Source organism: Sabethes cyaneus, chromosome 3 (assembly GCF_943734655.1).
Source record: "Sabethes cyaneus chromosome 3, idSabCyanKW18_F2, whole genome shotgun sequence".
Taxonomy (NCBI): domain Eukaryota; kingdom Metazoa; phylum Arthropoda; class Insecta; order Diptera; family Culicidae; genus Sabethes; species Sabethes cyaneus.
In genome coordinates, this window is record NC_071355.1 from 189,656,071 (window position 1) to 189,678,028 (window position 21,958).

Genomic DNA, 21,958 nt, shown 5'->3' on the forward strand with positions numbered 1-21,958 from the left:
TCTGTGAGGTGCAACTACGTTACTTTTGCTCGTCTTGAATGTAATCTGGTATGGTTGGTTTGAGTCTTTGCTTGATGTGGGCGATTATTACCACGAAAATACATATCGCGCCCCTCGTTTTGGCGACAGACATAAGCCTCTTATATTTATGATGATATTCTGAGCACGCTTTTTCGTTCACTGAAAAGTGTAAGACATCATTTACGACTGGTTCCACAAATACCAATAGCAATACCAATGGTCTTCCATTTAGTAAATCTGTTTTCTAACTAGGCCTATCGAAACGAAACTTTCTGGTACCGAAAGCAGCGTACTTTCAACACAATCAACTGTCAAAACATTTCGGCACCAACCACTAGGCCTCTGGTGTAGGTCTTTTAAGTTCTGTGGCATTAAGAGGTCGAAGATTATAGCGGATACATGACCATTCTTACGTTTTGGATTAAACTAATTTTCATCGTTACTAAGTATCATACGAACATTTTCACTGAAGAGGTCCAGAAAAAATAGATCCATATGGAACGGGTATGGAATATGGAACGTGTAACTTTATTATAGAGAAATAATATTGATCCTAGTAGTTATGGATTATAGAGAGATAATGGTTCATTTGAAGTACATGTTGCACTATCAGTAAGATCGTAATTCGGAGGTAAATAAAGAAATATAAATGTACGAATGAACATTTTATTTTCAAACTAAATCGTTCAACATCTTTCTTCAGCATATATTGAATTAAAAAATGGTAGAAAACTTAAAGTATGATTGAGCTCCTCAACTCTGACAACCGACGTCAACTGATCTACAAGAAATTTGCGCAGAGATTTTTTTCTTGATGAGGTTAGTTAAGCTGTACGATAACTGTAATTAATGCTTGATAGCAGAGATTATATTAATAAATAAAAAAACCAGGCAGATATTTTTTATTATTACCATACAACAAGTTGGACCAAAGCTTAGTTTACATTTCAAGTTTAATTAATAAATTCTGTAGATTACATTCAACATTTAAGGCTGCAGTAGCATTGCTAAACATTTTAGCTGAGTAAGCCCTTTCAATGTGCTTATTTGCTAAGAAGTCAAGAGCGATCTGATTATTACTTAAACTGGAAACTATTATAGTTTCTCTCAATTCTTCCAACAATGCTTCTGTTCGAGAAAGCAACTCATTAAAATCACCCTGATTTATATTTTTTGAATACTTTTCTACATCTTCGTTTAGATCGTACCAAATGTTGTACATAAAGTAGTATCTTGAATCGGATTTGAACGCGTCAAACTTTACACTAAAATGGTCCAATTTTTGCTTTAATATACTAATTTGATTTCTGTTCGGTTCGCCTTGTTGTACTTTATTTGTTTTATTTGAAAACATACCAAGCATTGAGTGGAAGCTGCGTTTGATACGGGACACGGCTGCAGGAGCAATCTGTACTAACAAAAGCAATCCGTTGATAGAATCCAGTACGTTTCCCCTGTCATTCGGAATGAAAAGTAAAGAGCTTTTTACACCATCACATACAACCGAAGGCTTGTCATTGTAATTAATGGGCATACAACGACTGAAGGAATCCTCATCAACAAGAAGCTTGTTTGCCGATAAATTAGGATAGATTTCATATCGTGCATTCCAGCCGAAACAATGGATAGAGTATGTTTCATTGGGTGATTGCAGCTTGTAGCAATTGTTCAAGATGTAGTTGCGATCTTTATTTTGCTTCTTTCCCTGAGAAACTAACTCAGATGAAGTGTTTTCTGTGCTTTTGGGTTTGGAAAAATATTTTAAGATATTTGCAACTTTTCGGAACAAATTTTTCAGTGAAAAATAAGAAGAAACTCCTGACTTTAAACTATTTGCGTTATCGGACATAAACCAATGATCGACAGTTTGTAACTGACAGCATTCAATGTTACGTTTTCTACGAAGCCTTTCACCGCTGTCAACAGGTTCTTTGGGTTGTAGAAATTGTTTGCCCAGCGTTTGTAGCGCGGATTCAAATTTTGATATTTCAAACAACACCTCTTCGACACCGTCTATCCAATCAGTTCCTTTCGGAGAAGCCGCTGCAACTAATGCGAAGCCTTTGTATGTACGCACTCGCTTCGCCAGGAATTTTAGTTTAGCGTTAATGCGGTTGGCTAGTTCAACCGAACCGAGAGCAAATGTTTTTACTTCAGATAGAATTGCTTGTTTGTTTCCGGATTCAAGGACCTGGACTAATTTTTTCGCTTCAGTAATTTTGTTGCGTATATCTGTTTGTAGATTGCGTAAATCAGCGGCCATGGACATTCCGAAACTGGCACCCGCAATAACTGTCCAGATCGTCTCGGGACTACTCCACTTCCACTCCCAAAATTTGAAAGTGCCATTATTTGCCTCGGCCCCAGAGTAGAGTGCAACACCGACGGTGCTCACTACTGTGGCTGAAATGAAAGCTATTTTTGCTGTTCCACTAAGAGTCACAGTAACCGCGTGGACCTTACCAATGCCACTGATTAGTGTTGCACCACTAAGACTACCTGAAAAAAGAGAATTCCATGTGCCTGGACTCGCCCAATCCCACTCAATCGGATTCCAGTTTTTATTGGCGGACGCCGTACTAATGTATGCAAAAGTCACGGATGTAGTGGCTATTACGCCGCCCGCCAGAGCTCCAGAAAGGCCCACTGTGGTCGTAAGAAAAGTAAAAGACGCACTGATTCCCGCTGGTGCTATAGCACCAACGACAGCGCCCAGAAAGGCTCCATAAAGGGTGGGCGCAAGTTTCCACTTAGTTGGATTAAATGAGTTGTTTGCGGCAGAAGCACCCAGATACGCTCCAACTATAGCCAGCGCTACAGGGATTAGAAAGGCAAACTCCCCATCTGGATCGACTAGAGAGATCGGAGAATTTCCAGCATAAATGTACGGACTGGAGTATTGTTCTTTAGGGTCAATTTGAAAGAATCTTCCAATTTCTGGATCGTACAGTCGTGCATGGAAGTTGTACAACTTTGTTTCCTCGTCCCATTCTTGGCCTGTATAACGATATGTGATGTCACCCTCCGGATCACTGAGGTACTTTCGAAGCAGAGACCCGTACGGGAGATAATCGTATGCAGCTACTACTTCGCCGTTACGGATGACTAACCTAATGGAACCTTCATGATCGGTGAATACACTATAAAATTGATTATTACGGATGAAACCCACCATCAGATCTTCGACGAAGATGTAGGCAGTGTCACGAATGTAGTTTATTCTACTATCAGGGGAATAGATTATTTCGTGATCAACCAGACATCGGCCCTTCAAGTCACGTAGATAGTATTTTTTACTTAAAATTGATCCATTTTTGTTTTTCACCTGCTTGAAGATTCGCTCTCCTCGGGCGTTGTATTGAAACGACAATTTTCTACCATCCGTCAATTCTATTTCCTTAGCCCGTTTGAGCAACCGATCATAAACTATGCTTTTGATGCCTTTGTGAGTTGCCCTCACAACGTTTCCTTCAAAATCATGTTTCATCAGGTATTCTCTCTCTTGCAAGGCTTCGGTTTTGAGATCAAGATGATGTATTTTCTCGATCTTGTTCGTATTTGGAACGTATTCCAACCGGTACCGGTTGAATCCGGTGTAGAAATGTAAGTGATTACCATTAGCATCAATGGCATAGGATTGAACATCCGCCTCGGAATTACTTAAAACTCTCGCAAATTTATCAAGCAAGATATGAACCACATCTGGAAGGTACCGAGTGTGAGGCTTAAGCGTTTGTTTGAATTCCAAATTTAATGCATTGCAGGATTTGTCGGACCTGCTGCCTACAAAATTGTTGGCCAAAAGCTCGGCCCAAACGGCCTCGCAGATTTGAACCTGACTGGCGGGATCGTGTTGATGCCAAACTTTACATGTAGCCAAAAATGTCGACTGCCGAAGCTCTTTACGAGCTTTGATTACACTCGCAAGCAACATCTCCAAAGATGCCCTGTTAATTTGCTCCGTTATTTTGGAGTGAAAGATGGATTTGCCCGGCAGACCGTGACAAACCTTACTGTTACTGCAATCGGTTATGATAAAACCGGCTGTTTTTAGTGCGCTCCAAATCGCTCGCGAATTGGCCGCTGTTAGTCCCTTAATCGCAGCCGAAAAAGTTGCTTCCGTTAGAGGATGTTGCTGGGATTCGTTGATGCTCTGAAAATATTTAGCTTTTATTAGTTGCTGATGATTTTCGTAATCATAACGGTGACCGTGGATTGGTGGGAACCCGTCGACGACCAGTTTGGCAGCGAAGAAGTTTGCCCTAGAACCGCCACCGCAAATCAGAGGCAGTTGGAACTCTGCCGAAGGGTAAAATGTTTTCAGTGGCCGATATTTCCCGTCTACGTAGCCAAGTTTCTGCAAAGATTTTAAACATAATTCCGCTTGCTCAAGTGTCGTCTCAGCGGAAGTCAAATGAGCTGGTTTTAGTTTGACTAATTCCAAGTTGCTGAAATCGTGCCACGAAACGTTGAAAGTGGTTGCTGAAACAGTGCCATCCCCGAACGATTGTCCACTGTAGCTGTTGGCTATGTAGTCGACAGTTTCTGATAAAAATTTATCCGTAATTTTCGATAGGAAACCCGGAGCATTGTGGGAGAAGGTGCGCTTGTAGGTGTAGCGACTATTCGGTTCGAAGTGTACCTCTTTTACTGTATCAAAAGGAGTATACGATAAGGATGCAATTACGTGTTTCCCAGTACGCACCGTTTTGATTTTCCCATTCGCGGTGTATTCATAGGATATTTTCAGCAGTTGATCGTCACCAGTAAAGAACGGATAATGAATTTCACTGACTTTGTCATTTTGATAGTTGTAGTCAATCGAAAGCGAGTTATTCGACGAAATGAAAATTTGGTTAGTCAATTGATTTTGAGCGTTATATAAGAGTGCTTCCGAAACGGTTACTCCAGCGGTTCGTTTACTAGACTTTTGAACTCGATTCCGATAGGCAGGAACCAATTCGTTTTCACCCAAATCGTAAACTATGAAGTTTGACGAATTCGGGAGCGGAGTGTGATTTTCCAAATATTCATTCAGCTGATTTTCTGGAACATCAATCAAACCTTTTTCTATTACATTTCCATCGAATCCATAGGTATAGTATGTAACATAATGCTCAGCTAATTCAGAATTGCTACGAATCACGAATCTTAATAAACCATCCTGTGTGTACATGTATTCCTCCTTGCCACAATCGGGAGTGCTTTTCTCGATCAAACGGCCATTTGCGTCGTATCGGTATTGTTTTCCCCATAATTTTCGTAGATTTTCTTCAACGGAAGTCAAGTTTTTCGTTTCAAAAATCGTTGTTTTTGAAAAGGTATTCATTTCTCTGTGATAAACTGGAGGTAAAACACGTAGGAGTCGATTTTGTTCGTCATATTCGAAAGTAGTCAGTCGGTGATCGTAATTCAGTACCTTCACTAGTTCAGCAACTTTATTTTCCCGCTTGTCTGTTACGGTGACTTTTATTGATCCACCTGAATTTATCTCGTAGCTATGACGGAAACCCTTCGACAGAGGAAATAAAACTTTAAGAAATGCAATGTTTGGATTGGAACCAAATTTTACGCTGTACTGCCCGGTAATTGAAAACGGTTTTCCAGGAAGTCCTTCTGCAGATTTTACTTCCAGTGGATCGTTCCTGTAGGATACCCACGTGTATGGATAACCCTCACAATCAACATTATGCGAACTGGCAAGACCCTCTAGCTTCCAATCTTGCAAAATTCGATCCTCGTTAGTGATGAGATTGGGATTATAATCGAAAAGCATATGACCATTACGTTTCATTTCGATCCACTTCGTTTTTAAAACAGGCCGATCGACTTTGTCATAAACAATCTGTCGGCAATTGATTGTATCGTGGCTGGTTAAAACGATTTCCTGAATGGTAAGGCCCAATTTGTTTGAGTAAAATATTTTCACTGTGGGTTCATACATGAATATCAGCTCTGTTAGTGATGCGTTGTTAATTGTTTCAATATCAACAGCTGATCGCGACTGCTCGGAAGGATGACATTGCTCTTCAAACGCTAAATGACCATCGATCCAAAGCGCAGAATGTGATTCTGTCAGTAAAATAAGGCATTCACCTTCTGAGCTTATAGTTTGCGTTTTGTTGTCGCCCACCCTAAAAGCGGTATGATTTTTGTTTTGATAAAGTTCAAGTCTGAAGCTTTTTATCTTCAAAATAATATTTCCTGTTTCAGAGAATCTAAACAGAAAGCGCAAACCAAATATGTCGGGTTGATATTTGAAACTCTTCACATACTTGTTTTTCACAATGAAAAAATCGATTTCCGCCAACGTAGGATGCATTTCAATACGCGAAAGTAGGTGTTTATTCTTACGACGTGCCGTATTCTTAGAAACAGATGCGAAAAAACTGACGTTCCCAGTTTCGGAAACTTTTGCGATAACATTCCCAAACAAATCCAGTACAGTTTGTTGTAACGTTCCAGAATTGGTCAAAACAGCCCGAGTATTTCCACTATGATCCAATATTTTTGCACTGAAATTTAGCTGCAGTGGTGTGAATCTAACGTGGTCGACGTCTAGTGAATGTCTATCGGCATTTTTAATTTCTAACTGAAAACTAATCGCATTCGGATTCACTTTGTGTTGATAAAGTGCTTCTACGTAATTCCATTCACCAATGTTTCGTTTGACCTTTCCGTTTATTGATTCAATAACATTACCATCACTTCGCAGTACTGTTAAAATCACACTATCCGGAAAAACAGCGGTTTGATTTGCTCGAATCCAACACGAGAAAACATAGGAAAACCCATTTAATTTAGGTTTAAATCTACCGGAAATAGACGCTCCCTTTGGCAATCGCAGAAAATGATTCGAATCTTCTTGTCGAACAAATTGCCCATCGAACATCCATTTTCCATCCACCGCTCCAATGCGATTCACTTCGTACGGTTCAAAACCATAATAGGACACCATCTGGTGCGAAAATCGGAACGGCCGAAAGTCCACTATCTCTCGTCCGCCCGTGGAATCCCGTAAACTTGTGTCTTCATCGTCGAATTTTTCGCTTTCTACTTTCGTGGAATCGGCCACCGTTTTGACAGCGATCCCCTGTGAGTTGTACACCGTCCTAGTGCTGTTGCTCATGAGACCCAAATTGAAATCTTCTTCATACCAACCTAAACTTGATTCGCCACCAGGAACGATTTTAGATTTAACGAACATCAAACCATCCGAATATAGCCGGGCATGTTTCGGATCGTAAACAAATTCAGTTGTTTTTACGGTATGTTCGTCGTAAAACAATTCCTGTTTTGTAATTACAGCTTGATAGGAATCCACAAGTGCTTTTACCGATCTCATTATTACGGATTTGCTGTCCTCTGTCGTACTCACAATAACCAGTGAGTTGCTGATTTTGTTGAGAACTTCACCTTTTGGCAAAGTCTGAATTTTGCCATTTTCAAAAGTAAGCAACTTACTTTCTGCCTTCGGTTTTTGAACTCCAATAAAAGTAGGGTATGACAGATGAATATCGTCGCCCTGGATCGTACCTAAATCCCACATCAACTTATCTAGTTTGAAGAGCTTATACGTCTCATTTTTCCCGGATTTAGATAAAGTCATTGAATCATCAAGTTTCAGTGTAAAATTTGCGAGACTTAACTCCGCGTGAGGAATTGTTTCCTGACTCCAACGCACACCGTTAAATTTTACTTTCGTAGAAACAGCCACAATATGATCACTGTTAACGAAAACGGAAAATTTGGACGGATCAATCGCAAACGGAATTCCGGCTGTCACATTCCGGTAGATTTGCTGCAGTTCGCCCTCCAATTTGACACGAGTTTCACGACGATATTTTTCCACTTCTTCAGTTGAGACACCCGGATGCTGCCTGATTTCCTCTTCCACCTTAAGTTTTATTTTATCAATTTCGTCCATAATTGAACCAGTGTGACTTTTAACGACCACTTTGAATTTACCGTTGACTTCTTTATAGCCAACTTTAAAGAAGTTATTTTGAACAGGAGGAAGTTCCAGTAAGTAACTATCCAAATCTTCGACTAAAACAGTTATTGTTTCCTGATTTATAAGGTCATATTTTTCATTAATAACATACAAATGTAAGTTCGAGTACAATTGTTTTCCCTGCATTGTTAACGTTCTGACAACGATAGCATTGTGGTGTATTTGTAAAACCGCACCCGTAAACAACTTTTCCAGATTTTTTAACGTGTCCTTGTCTGTATCGAACCTGTTTAGAATCGACAGACTAGACCTAACTATATCGGCTTTTATTGGCAAAATTTTACTGATCCAGGTACCGTCAATGTTCTGAAAACCAATTCGTAGTTCCGAATCATTATAAACAACGTAAGCATATGAGAATGCTTTAACTAGAGTACTGTCATCTAGATTATTTAGAACAGGTTTAATATCCCAACGATTTTCATTTAACTGTAAGACAGCTAACCTCGCATTATCTCTGATTAAAACAAACGCTTTTCCAACCATCAGAATAGTCCCCTTCGATAGCTTCATGTAAGTAGAATCTGATGACCATCCTTGGGAAAGTCTTCTGAACAAACATAGTTCTTTGTGGTTTTCATGCGTTAGCAACACGAAAAAGAAATGGTCAGTCGTATGAACTTCATAACCTACAACTGCTTCTTTTCCCAAATAAGGAAAAGATAATTGCGACATTTCAGTTGTCTTCGAACCAACAGTATCTCTAGCCATTATACGAACTTGTCCTAATTCGGTTTTCCCACTGATGATTGTGTAACTAGGTCCATATGTAATCAGTGCATTCGAAAAGAAGCTGAATCTATTGGAAGCCAATGCAACAGGAAAAGCAAACTGACTGTAAGAAAATTTGGACACAAGTCCATTTGGGTAGTGAATTTCGGTTAACTCTCCATGGGCACCCTCATAATTGAAGCGTAATACGGCACTACCAAGTTGGTTTACGGAAACTAAACGTGGAGTAGACTGAATCAGTTTATATTTAAATTCAACATCTTGAATCAGATTCGCAGTTTTCCCGAGAGATCTGGTCATCAGTTTCGTATTGTACAGTTTACTGTAAGTAAAACGCACGAAATCACCGTGATTATTTGAAATTTTTAACAAATTCAGTTTCTGCACGTAGTGCTGTCCAGATGCTAGGGAACCATACTCTGGTTCATAAACGTATTTCAAAAAATTACCACTGTGATCCTTCCGCATAGACAGAAACCAAATGGATGGTTTAATTTTTTCAACAGAAACCGTCCCCGCGGTGAGTGGCCAATCGTCGGAGCCTGGTTCCCATTGAACCCAATCCACATTGTTGAGAGAACCGTAAGTAAGTGTTTCGTATTTCGTTGTAATTTCCCATTTGTTCAAAAGTTTGAAAAACTTTATACCGACATCCTCAGAGCCTTCCAATGTAAACGAAACGTAATCCGGCGATTCACTTCGCAGCATAGGTTTTAAATCCGATAAACTTCCATCTTTGATAAGATAATAGTTATGATCAATGGAAAACACACTTCCTCTACGATCAATCCAAATACAGTCGACCGGCAAATGCCACCCGGATCCCAAAACATCCGCAGATCGGTATTCTTTGAACTGAATCGACTGAGCAATTGGAATGCCCGGAAGGTTTTGAAACTTTATAATTGGGATCGAAAAATCAAGCGTTCCCAATAGTGGATTTCTGGGATATAAAATGGACGAAACATCAAGTTGGTCGCCCAGGGGAAGAGTAGCTAGAAAACCGGTTGCTGATGGTAGTAAAGAAATTGCATCCACCGCATCTTCCACGTAATTCTCATCTTCAGAAACATCCGTATTTTTAACGGGATCGTTACTTACTAATTGAATTCCAAATCGTATTATCGCACTATCCGTGACTGATATAAAATGTAAATCTTCGTGAATATCCATGATTGCAAAAGCCTTAAAATGTCTATTATCAACACTAAACTCCTGGCTATTTAGAACATGTTCAATGGAACGGGCGTCTGAGCCAACGGAAACTGCATTAAGTCCTGAAGGTCCAATGAACACTAACTCATCAAATCCATCGCGATCAAAATCATGCATGACTAGAGAACTGCTGTGGTCCACTGTCCATCCTTCGCTAGCTGAAAATTTCGTTAAATAAGCCGCGGGAACGTAACCAGCTCTTGGTCCACCGTATCTAAATTTTGTTAGTCCAGTACTGCTGAAGTGCAAAATGTCGTACATTTTCGAAGGAGTTCGCTGGAAAAGTACGTGATCATGTCCAAGCGCCGAGTGTGGCGTAACTTTTGTCGTGAGCACTGTTTCCATAGTGTGAGCCTTTCCAAATTTAAAGATTTTGAGTTCATTCTGATGCCGCACAATAAACGCTTGTTGATTACTGTTGTCCACATATGCTAAGGTAATTCTAGTTTCCGCAAGTTGCCAATAAGATGGCAATTGAGGTTGTGACTCCATTGACCAAATTGAAAGCGCTGACAACTTCAGAGCTTCCTCTTTGATTACAGCTTCGAAACTGATTTTCCCCTTTGAATTCCGACTGAATATTCCAATTTTCTGTGAATCCACATAAAAGTAACCAAACAATAAAGTTTGATCAGGATGATTCCAACCATAAATGTCGTGATACCGTCCATCTGATGCCAATCGGTTCAATCGAATCCGATCATCCAATTTATACACGTGAATTCCGATTCCATTTCTGAGCACAATGAATCCATCCTCAGTTATCAACCATGGACAGTATTTGGTTTCATCCTGCACCATAAAGATATCGATCTCCTTCCACAAAAATTGCCAAACTCGCGATCGGCTATCATATTTAAAACACAAAAAAGATCGATCCGCTCTAATCAGTAAAACACGAACGGTTGCACCATTTAGCACAATGTTTTTGTGTGCAATTTGAACTATTTCTGCGTTGATATCTTTGAACAGAGTTTGAAAATTAACAGGAGTATATAATAGCATAGTTTAACAACAAAGGAAAATGTCTTGCTTCAAGGAAGAATACATTTAAACTGAACTATTACCACCGTATGCCCCATCACAGCTTAATTTATTATCAGTGGGAAATCCCCATTTCATATCAACTCAACAATTGAAAATAAAACGAAAATCATTAATAAAAGCGCTTACATGTTTCGAACTAATACTCCTTCATAACCATAGACAGAACGTTGAAATTATGGTTTCGTAGGTTGGGCTTGAGCTCATGTCGAGTCAGTAAAAGTTTCTTGCAAAGTTTTTAAATATATAGCTACCGCCTCGAATCGCAGGCGTGCAACATACGGCAGACCAGTTTTGAAGCCTTGATAAATTTACTAAAAAATTTTTTTCATCTTTTATAGGCAACATGTACTGTAAATCAATTTAAGCACAATGTTTCATCAAAACAGTTTTATTTATATATAAAGACTGCACTCGAAAAAAAAGTAGATACAAAAATGATCTTTAAAAATCATTACAAGGGGGGTTTCCTTAAACCTACGGGGAATAAACTACACTTCATCTACTTCAATAAGGGGGAATAATCTACTTCATTATTTTACAGAATTCACTCCATAATCGAATCCCTACACCACGCCCTTGACCACACTCATAAGGTTTTGGGCAATGGTGGGATGGACTTCTTTTGATACTTTTACTCATTGTTTCTTTAAAGCCAGTTTGTTCATGAACATCCATAGGATGGCCCAAAACTTCTCAATCGGACGAGTTGGGCAAGTTAACGTCTTTTGGTACAAAAACCTTTGGGCTCGTTACCAGTTTAAGATCGGCCGCATCCTGCAGGATGCCAAGTCCGACTATACCAGCTCCTCGCCCCCGTGAGACTGCAGTAAGGGTTAGGGTTAGAGAGACCTGCATCACCTCTTACTTACTTACTTTACCAGCCGAGAGCCGGGGTGGATCTTGCCGTACCAAGAATTCCTCTGTACTCGGTCCTTGTCCTGCGTTACTCGCCAATTCGTTGCGCGTCTCGGCACACGCCGTCTAGCATGTTGGACTCCTCTATTCCTGGTGCCGGTGGGGTTGTTGAAGAGAACGGATTTCACTGCACAGTCGTCCGGCAGTAGTGCCTGCAACTGGTGTTTCAGACGCCTACGCCACACTCTGCTATCCGTTTGTACTCCGCCAAAAGTAGTCCACAACACCTTTCGTAAGTAAAGTTACTGTCTCAAGTCCGTAGAGGACTACCGGTCTGATTGGCGTTTTGTACATGCAGCTTCGTGCGACGGCGTATGCTCCTTGATCGAAGCATCTTGCGGAGGAAAAGCAGGCTCGATTTCCAACTTGAATGCGTCGTTGAACCTCCTTACTCATATTGCTGTCGACGGTGACTAGAAATCCCAAATATACGAGTTTATCAACCATTTCAAGTTCATCATCGTCAATAGTCACTGTCTGTGGGAGGCAAAGGTTGCTTTCTCTAAAGTCTCTGCCTACCACATAATAGGTAGCCTCCGTTTTTAGATTGCCTCTACCGTCCCAAGGTTTCTAATAATGATGTCGAGGTCGTCTGCGAAGCCTAGAAGTTGGCTACTCTTGCTGCAGATCGGTCCTTTCGTTTCGATGCCCGTTCGCCGGATCACACCTTCAATAGCGATATGGAATAACATACAGAACAGTCCATCCACTTGGCCCAACCCGCTGCGCGATTCGAAAGGACTCGAGAGTGCCCCCGAACGCGCACGCAGCACATCACTCGCGCCTGGCTTGCTTCGATCAGCCACGTCAGTTTGTCCGGAAAACCGTATTCGTGCATTATCTGCCGTAGCTGCTCGCGTTCAACTGTATCGTATGCTGCTATGAAATCCACAAAAATATGATACGTGGGCATGTTGCATCCCCGTTGCATTTCTGAGGGATTTGTCGGAGAGTAAAAATTTGATCCGTAGTAGCACGGGCCCCCATAAAGCCTGCCTGATACTGCCCTACGAATTCTCTTACTATTGAAGATAGACGACGCAACAGAATCTTAGAGAGCACCTTGTAAGCGGCGTTGATCAGCCACGGTAATGCCACGGTAGTTACAGCTATTTTGCCGATCGCCATTTTTGTAAATCGGACAGACTACACCTTCCAGCCACTCGTCCTCCCAAATCCTCGAAATTATCCAGTGAAGTGCCGTTGTTAGCGGTTCTTGGCTATTTTTGTAGAGTTCTGCCGTAGGTCGCCGCTCGCGTAGGTCTCGCCCGATCTATTCGAGATCGGGAGCCGGCACGCTGTTGTCGTTTGTAGACGCTCCTAGGTTAACTTCCGTTGCGTCTCCTGCTATATCGCCGTTGAAGTATTCATCGAAGAACTGCTTCCACCTGTCAACCACCTCGCACTCGTTTGTGATTAGTAGATCCCCTCCTTCGTCTCTACACATGTCAGGTTTAGGTGTGTAGCCCTTACGAGTTTGGTTCACCTTCTCGTAAAACTTGCGCGTGTCATTAACCCGGAGTAGTTGTTCCAAATCCTCACGATCTCTGTCCTCCTTCGTGATCGTGATCAACTCAATCCGTGCTCGTCAATACTCTAGGTCCGTGCTCTAGGTGGATAAGCTGAGATAGTTTTCTCAAGCTATTTTCCCCTCTCTATCGCTTGTTGGCATTCCCCGTCAAACGAGGTTTCCTCACTCCTGGACTACTTATGCTTAGATTTTAATCTTTTCCTCGAACGTAAGATATTTCGATCGATTCTAAGTAAACACACCCAAATTCTATTGTTGTGAAAAACCAAAACAAAGAGCCGTCAAATGAGAGAGACGGTGATTATTTTTTCAAGTTGGTGCTATTTTTATTTCGTATTATTTTTTAAGATATATCCTATAAATATATCCGGATTAATTGTTGTGAAAAACCAAAACAAAGAGCCGTCAAATGAGAGAGATGGTGATTATTTTTTCTAGTCGGTGCTATTTCGTACTATTTTTTAAGATATATTTATAGGATTAAATGTTTGTACTTTACAAAATAACCAGTATGTTTCGAATAAATAAATAAATAAATTTCATGATAACCGCGGTTTCGGAGCATTCGGGATCGGGAGATCGAGATCGGTCGGAACGAAATTGACCTCCTTGACCTTGTGCCAATGGCAATAAATCCGGCCAGAAAAGTGTAGAACGATTTTGTGATCTCAGAAGTGGAAATAAACGCTTTTGGAGGCATTTCTTTAGGTATATCTGCCCATTGACCATCCCGGATAACACAAATGGGGTACACCGTTTTCCACATGAGCTAACTGCATAACTATTCATGCATTTTTCGTCAACCTTTCACATCTTCAGCTTTCTAAAGTCCTCAAGGACATCGAACTTATGAAAAGCAGTGAAGAACTGGAACCTTGGAAGTTTTCTTCTACGTAGATCTCGCAAGTCATCTGCTGCATTTACTAAATGAACATCAAAACCACCTGTTCCTTCACTAGAGCTTAATTAGAGTGAAGAATTAGAAGCAAACGCTTAATAGGCTGAAAATAGGTCTTCTACCCTAAATTTGACTTTTTTATTTGATGTTTCCCCAACTATCAATCGTGCCGTAACGCTGAAGATTCTACATTTTGAGCCGTTCTAAAGATCACTTTAACCTCAACACAAGTGAAATATAGGGAAGCTGTATTAGTTTTCGCAAAATGAAAAATAACTTGTATGGGATTCACTTTTTAACCTATCATTAAGATGATAAGCAAATACAAGAGATTCTTAGTCGCTCAGACTTCAGTCGCTAGTTTCATATTGATAGTAATAAAATGTACACGTACGTGGTCCTTTTCGTGTCCCTAAATGTTATTGCCTCAATTTGTACCCCGATCGCTAGAATAAAACGTCAACACTTCACTCGTCCGGAAGCTTGCACGGTTTCACACCAAGAAATTGAAGAACTGATAAATATTACCAAGCATCTAAATGAAACAGTTGCAAATGCCCAACTTGATACCCGATCAGGATTCGATGAGCCTATTAACCAGGATAAATGTTCAAGAAAGTTAACCGAATTTCGTGCTACAGTTCAGGGAGTGATAAAAACCTTTAAATCAATTGATCTAAATACAATGAATAAAGCACAGTTTGAAGGAGCCAAATCACGCTATCAAACGGATATACATCGTCTTTTGCAACGAATAGACAATCTTAAACGAGAAGTTGAAGATAGTTATCGAGGTGAAGTGGACAGTCTGCGCAACAATATGCACCAATTCAAATCGCAGCTTGATGATAATGTAAGATTACTCGAAATGGAACAAACTAAAACCAAGGATGCGCTAGTTTTGCTTTGCATTGCTAACATACGGGCTGGTCGAATCGAGGAAGCAATGAAAAATTTCAGCAATCTGGATAAACTTTCATATCGAAAAATTATTTCCGAAGTTTATGAGAACGACCCAGCGAATGCTGATTTGGTAATGGACTTTTTGGAGGCTATAGATTTGTACCGTGAACCTATCGAGGGGTATGAAATCTTGTTCGGTTTTATGCAGAAAAACAATCAGCTCAACGGATCGGGAGGTCGACGGCTGCTTATACACATTATGGCCCTTACGACAGCAGAGGATGAACATTCGGAACGAGCAGCCAGACTACTAACTTTGTTCAAAAGTAGTGTGTGATTTAAAGGAAGATGAAGTTTTTTTATACTGATCAGTGTGATACCCATCACTCACTAAAATTAATTGGAAAATATGAACCACAAATAAAATTATACTTTTGAATACAAATAAATACCTAGTATCGATTTGAGTCGGTGTTTCGAATCACGCAGGAAAGAAAAATCAACTGAAGATGCCACAACTTTTCAGCGTGCCATAAGAAAAAAATGTTTCTCAAGACATTTCTAAATATATTTCAGAGTCGAAGATCAACTTTAAAATTTAGTTTTTTTTGTTAAATGCAACAAACTTGCAAATAAGAGCTGGACCATGATCGAAAGTATGCGTATTTTTTAAATTAAATTATAATTTTAGCAATTTTTGAAAAATTCAGTTTTGATAATTTCTTTTTTGCAGAAGCCTAAGGATCGAAGACTGCCTCCGTCTTCTTCGAATCGCTTATCCATAATCACGTCTTTTCCATAGACTTCAACAAATTTTCTATAAAAAAGATTTCAAAAAGCTTTGGCTGATTTTTTTAGAATCAAATATACAGAACTTTAACTTCTACCAACATTAGCATTTTTCATAACTTTCGGAAGTTAAGTTATTATTAACACATATATTGCACTGCTCAGCCAAAGACCTTTCCACCGCAAAAAAATCGACGTTGCATTCTGGTTGGTACATCTATCATACGTTGTCAGGCACTATATATGAGAGAACTGACATTGAAATGAGAGGCAGGTACTTTATGATGACCGCTGCTTATGTGTTGTACTGTGATGGAAGTGACAGAAGCTAGCATCCATACACAGCCGCGTTGTTTAGGCTATTTATAACGCCGATAACGTCATACTTTTGTATGTGTTAAAGCAACAAGATACGTGCCTATAATTTCGAACTTTGAGAACCCAAAAGAGTGTATTTGTTTTGATGGCGAACTGTTTTTTTCTTGTTTTATTCCATTGTCAATCTTCTAATCACATGAAAAGTGAACATTGACAAGAATGGAGAATTTATCTAGTGTTAAAAATGAATATAAAGTGTGTCAAATATGTACACAATCCATTCTTGACGAAGGAAATTTACTAACTGAGATTATCAATGGAGTGACACTAGAATCAATGATTCAGGATATATTTACAAAGTTGAAGGTAACATTCTGCTGTTGCAAAAATTTGTCTATAAAACATAATTTTCTATACTTCCAGATTTCTGCTGACGACAACCGATATTCAAGTTGTTGTGTCGATTGCAAAGAGGAATTGATTGTTGCATACCGTTTCATTAGGAAAGTGATAGCGGCCCATCCCAAACAATTGAATTGCAGTTTATCGCTTAACGTGGAACAAAGGTAAAACTAAATGTTTTTATTTTAATGTTCTTTTAAAAACGTTTCAATTCAATAGTGATCCGTTGATAAATATATACAATGAGCCGGAGGCTAGTATTAAGTCAGAGGATGAAGCAGACGACACTCAATTTCAGTTGGACATCTACGATTTGGAAGATGAAAGTAAGCCGTCTACCGTTCTTTTCGAACGTTCTTACGAGAAAATGGTAGCAGAAGAAGTGTCGGAGGATGAAAAATATATGTACAGTGATCAACAAGACGAATCTAGTGAATCAGAAAGTGACGAAGAAATCCAAACTAGCACGAAACGCAACAAACCACAGCGACCACCACAAAGATGCTGCGATTGCAGTGAGCCTTTGAGCACAGTTGAACAAGTACAGGAACATTCTGTGAAGTTCCACAAACGAAATAAATCTTCAGATTCAGATGAAATCGAACAGAAACCATATGAATGTTCCGTTTGCTTTCAGAGATTTGAAACCAACAAAAACTTTCTACAACACCAACGCAAGATGTATTCTAAAGCCCTACATTACTGCAGACGTTGTCCTGAGAGCTTCGCCAATGCATTTAACTTGAGAGAACATCATAAAGCCTTTCATAAAAGAGTGAAAATCATCGAACAAATCGATGAAATGCGACAAAAAATTCACAAATGTTGTGTTTGCCGTAAGCAGTTTGATACTAGAGAGCTGCTGCTAGAGCATGGCAAAAAGGCTCACATACCACATCCCGAATCACAGGATCCAAAAAATCAGTTCGTTTGTGAAGTTTGTTCCAGACGTTTCAAATCGGATAAAATTTTGATTGAACATCAACGGAGACCGTATAGAAAACACCGTTTCCAGTGTGCTCAGTGTGGAAAAACCTACAAGGATAAGCGATCGTTCTCCGATCACGAGCAAAGCCATGCAAATATACGAAAGTACGAGTGTCACCTTTGTGACAAACGTTTCGCGTTGAAACCAAATTTCCTTACACACGTTAAGTACCATTCGATTCCGGATGATCAGTTCAAATGCAAATTCTGTAACCGTGGATTCAAGAAGAAGCACCTTTTACAGGAACATTCGGTCATCCACAGCGATAGAGAAGATCGCCCGTTCAAGTGCCATCTGTGCCCGAACACATTCACCCGCCAGGATCGGCTCGATTTTCACATTAAAGCCCATTTGGGGGAGAAACCATTCAAGTGTACCCGATGTTCTTCGTCCTACATTCATGAACGGGATTTGAGGCGACATAACCGGACCAAACATGAAGAGGTTAGACCATTCGTTTGCAACGTTTGCTCGAAAGCTTTCAACCGCAAAGATGCATACGGGAAGCATATGAAAACCCACAGCGCTTAGAGTCAACGAATATTTGCATCGTTTATTCTGTTAATGAACAATAGAAAAAGCTATAGAATAAACCAAATCTTCCAAAATACACTTTTGTTTAAATGTTTTTTTTTTGCATATGTCTGTTTCTACGACAACGCAGAATATGTAATTTGAACGATACCATATTTCATACCAACATTTCGAAATGACATCGAATTACGACACTGGTCTAACAAACCAGGCGTCGCATGTTCGAATTTCGACTGACGCTTTACTTTGCTAAACATTACAATCATATCACCAACGAAGAGGATGTTACAATCAAAATTTAGTCCAGTTGATGCATTTCTTTTAAGCATGCTAATAAAAAACTTAAGCACCCCTCATTTTGTAGGTGTATGCGTGCAGAATGATGTCTACATTATGATTTTGACATTTACTCTTCAGTTACAAAAATGGCGTCCAAGCAAAAGGAATTCAGTATTTTGCTGAAATATTGAATTGTAACGCGAAAATCAGAACGACTTGCACGTTGAGTTAACGAAACCATTAAAGCTGGAAAATCAATATTTACCAACGTAACGAAAGTGTTCGGTGAACCTGTGTATACAGCCGAGCAGAGTCGACGATAAAAGCACTAGCCAGGACTTTCAAACAGAAAATCAATCACTCCGCTCGAGATTATTATTAGCGTTAGTGTGATTTATTGCTCAACTTCACCGGACCGACTTGTGACATCGTTAATAAATAGAGAAAACAGTAAGGATCCCGAGATACTGCCTTGAGGGACTTCGTAGTTGTTACTAAATCAGCTAGACTGGGACAAACCTAACCATAATTTTTCGGTTGCGTAGATTCAAATTTAGCGCAATGTATCCCATGATCCTCACGGTCAAATACAGCCTTTCACTTATTATAAAAAGCACCAATCTAAAGGCTTCGGTCCGTACCACACAAGCAAGAATAATAAGTAAATTTGCAGTAACGGCCCTGCCAGGGAAAACCCATTCTGTGATACCAGGTTTATACCAGGTTAGGAGGTCAGAAACGGCGACCGTAAGGGTAAATTCAGCAGACATTTTCTAGTATATGAAGCTGTCGAAGCTCCCGCAAAAATTACTGGTATATATACGAGTGGCTTGAAAAGCGACAATTTCATTGACACCGAGCCCGACAACCACGAAATTTTCTCGATCTGGAAACATGACTATTCCGGAACAAAGTCTATGGAGAGTTTTGCTGCCAACAATATGCAGGTCGTGCCCAATGCCCCAGGACAATAGATTAAAGATCTGTCCAATCGATATTGGGCCACCGGCAAGTGGAACATGAAGGCAATAAAAAACTATTGGAAGTGAGAAGCGGTACCGTTTGGCAGCGCAACATGCAATTGCAATTAACATGCTTACCAATGCGGTAAATCCACGGAAACCGCACCATACTACCTAATGAGAGTGACACTAATTGAAAAGTCGTTCCATTACCAAGCGACGGCCCTTTGTGCTTTTCTTGACATTGAAGGCGCTTTCGACAACACGAGCTTCGCTTCAATTAATACGGCTCTCCTTAACAAAGGAAGTTATCAGCTGGTTTCAAGCCATACTGTCAAGCAGGGAAATCACAGCCAGCCTCATTGGGAGATACGTCGATCACGATCTCAGCGATCAAATAATTTCCTCAAAGAGGAGTTCTCTTCCCCTTGCTTTGGTCTATGCTGTCAAGAAAGCAACTTCATCTGTTTGGACATGCAGTTCACTTTTTGGCAAAACCTTGGGATTGAAACCTCAACTAGCCTTTTGGTCATTTTTTTTTTAGTGGGCTTATCACCTTGACCACAACATAATTGATCTATTGTAATGTTGCCCGGGTGTATGCTGTATTCTGAACTGCATTTCTGTGCTTTATCGTTATTGAGTAAACGATAAGCTTATATTTTTTTTTATGCGTGCTTATGTGTTGAGGGTTTTACCCATGATTCGATGCATGTCCTACTATACCAAACCTGTTTCGCCTCGTTATAGTTAGCACTGGTGAGTCCTCCTGAGGTTCAAAACCATTACCTCATTAGGTGCTCATACCAGTATACTAACCATAAGAAGCGTCTTCGGGATAATGTAGAACTCAGCATGAAGGAAGGGTGATGAGGGGCCAGAGAATAAACCCATGCTAAAGTCACTTTGACATCGAATGGCCTGATTCTACTAAGATTCGAACCCACGACCATTCGCTTGTCAAAGCAGACTCGGTTTTGGTCATACACTACCATCGTATTGACCGGCCTAGGCTAACTATGCCGCTCTTGTATGATGGCCAAAGAGGAATGAGGTGACAGTGCAGACCAAGCTAATTTCAACGCCTGGCATATTTATCAGTGACCGGCGCTATGCGCACAACACGAACTGCACCCATGGAGGTAATGTTATGCTTGCTACCTTATACCTTTACATCTTTAGGTGAAGAAGGACGAGTTCGGCTTCCTTGCACTATGGTTGCAAAGGTGTCGTAACATACTTGAGGGTGACGAAATCTGCCACCTTTTCGTGTTAACGGAGTTCAAATTATGACCCCTAGTAACGACAATCTCGGACTGGGTAGAGGTACGGCCAAACATGGATGTTCCGTATAGTGTAATTGATACAGATCGCACTGAATGGAGCAATGGAAGGCCTGTTCTTCTATCCAGTACCATCTGTTTCTTTACAGATGGATCAAAAATTGGGACTTGCACAGGTTCCGGAGTCTACAGACCCGAAATAAAGGATGCTCTCCCACTGAGCAAATGGCCTACCGTTTTCCAAGCGGAAGGATATGCAATATACATTTGTACCAAAATATGTCTAAAACAAAAGCATACGCATGAGAAAATTGAATCTTTACGGACAGCCAGACTGCACTAATGGCTCTCAAGTCCACTAAATGCGCATCCAAATTAGTTCTCCCACCAGAACAAAGTTTCATTATTCTGGGTGCCTGGACACTGCGGAATCGACGGCAATACTGACAGCCTAGCGAGACAAGGATCTGCTCAGCAGTTCATTGGTCCTGAACCGTTTCTGGGCACCTCCATACCCGCTGTCAAAAGCAAATTACTGACCTAGAAATAGCATCCAGTTGGTATCAAGTGCAGGGCTGTAGACAAGCTAAACAGTTTATCTACCCAGATCCTGCAATAGTTTAAAAAATACTTGCCTAAACGCGTAGTGAACCTCGCACAGTCACGGGACTCCTCACCGGACATTGTCCCTCTCTTTACCATTTAAAGAGAATTGGCAAGGTCTTAACTGACATTTGCCGCTTTTGCAATTTAGAACTAGAAAGTTCAGCGTACTTGTTCTGCTCCTGTGGAGCTCTCGCGTCTTCCAGGTACAGTTTCTTCGGAAGCTACCTATTAACTTCATACTCTGTATGGAAACTCCATCTAAAGAAGGAGGGCACAGTAGAAGAGATAACTGTATAGCTGAGAAACTAAAAGCCCGCCGATTCGGATTCGGTCTGGAAGCTTCGCTGATATTTTTTGTATTTTTAGTATAAAATAAAAACTTTAAAGCCCAAAAAACAAAAATTAACTAAATTCTCTCAAAAAAAACTCAATTTTGAATTTACATGTTGTCTTGTTGACCAAATTATGACCATTTATCAGTAGTCGTGCTAGCACCATTTAAGTTAACCCCTCCCAGATGA

The 21,958-nt window shown here is 40.3% G+C and overlaps 3 protein-coding genes across 3 annotated transcripts; 2 read left to right on the top strand and 1 right to left on the bottom strand.

Moving 5' to 3' along the window:
- Window positions 1–724: 724 nt before the first annotated feature.
- Window positions 725–10,738, bottom strand: LOC128742634 (uncharacterized). Its single transcript, XM_053839054.1, has 2 exons — window positions 10,647–10,738; window positions 725–10,573 (listed from the first exon to the last, which is right to left on the bottom strand). Exon 2 carries the CDS (start codon window positions 10,472–10,474, stop codon window positions 962–964), a length of 9,513 nt encoding a protein of 3,170 aa, XP_053695029.1. The 5' UTR covers window positions 10,475–10,573; window positions 10,647–10,738; the 3' UTR covers window positions 725–961.
- A 4,007-nt stretch (window positions 10,739–14,745) lies between these two features.
- LOC128743568 (uncharacterized) lies at window positions 14,746–15,722 on the top strand. The gene has a single exon (XM_053840169.1). The coding sequence runs from the start codon at window positions 14,756–14,758 to the stop codon at window positions 15,611–15,613; it is 858 nt and encodes a 285-aa protein (XP_053696144.1). The 5' UTR covers window positions 14,746–14,755; the 3' UTR covers window positions 15,614–15,722.
- An 805-nt stretch (window positions 15,723–16,527) lies between these two features.
- LOC128743478 (zinc finger protein OZF-like) lies at window positions 16,528–18,349 on the top strand. The gene is made up of 3 exons (XM_053840070.1): window positions 16,528–16,749; window positions 16,807–16,949; window positions 17,005–18,349. The coding sequence occupies exons 1-3, from the start codon at window positions 16,603–16,605 to the stop codon at window positions 18,302–18,304; spliced, it is 1,590 nt and encodes a 529-aa protein (XP_053696045.1). The 5' UTR covers window positions 16,528–16,602; the 3' UTR covers window positions 18,305–18,349.
- The last annotated feature ends 3,609 nt before the right edge of the window (window positions 18,350–21,958 follow it).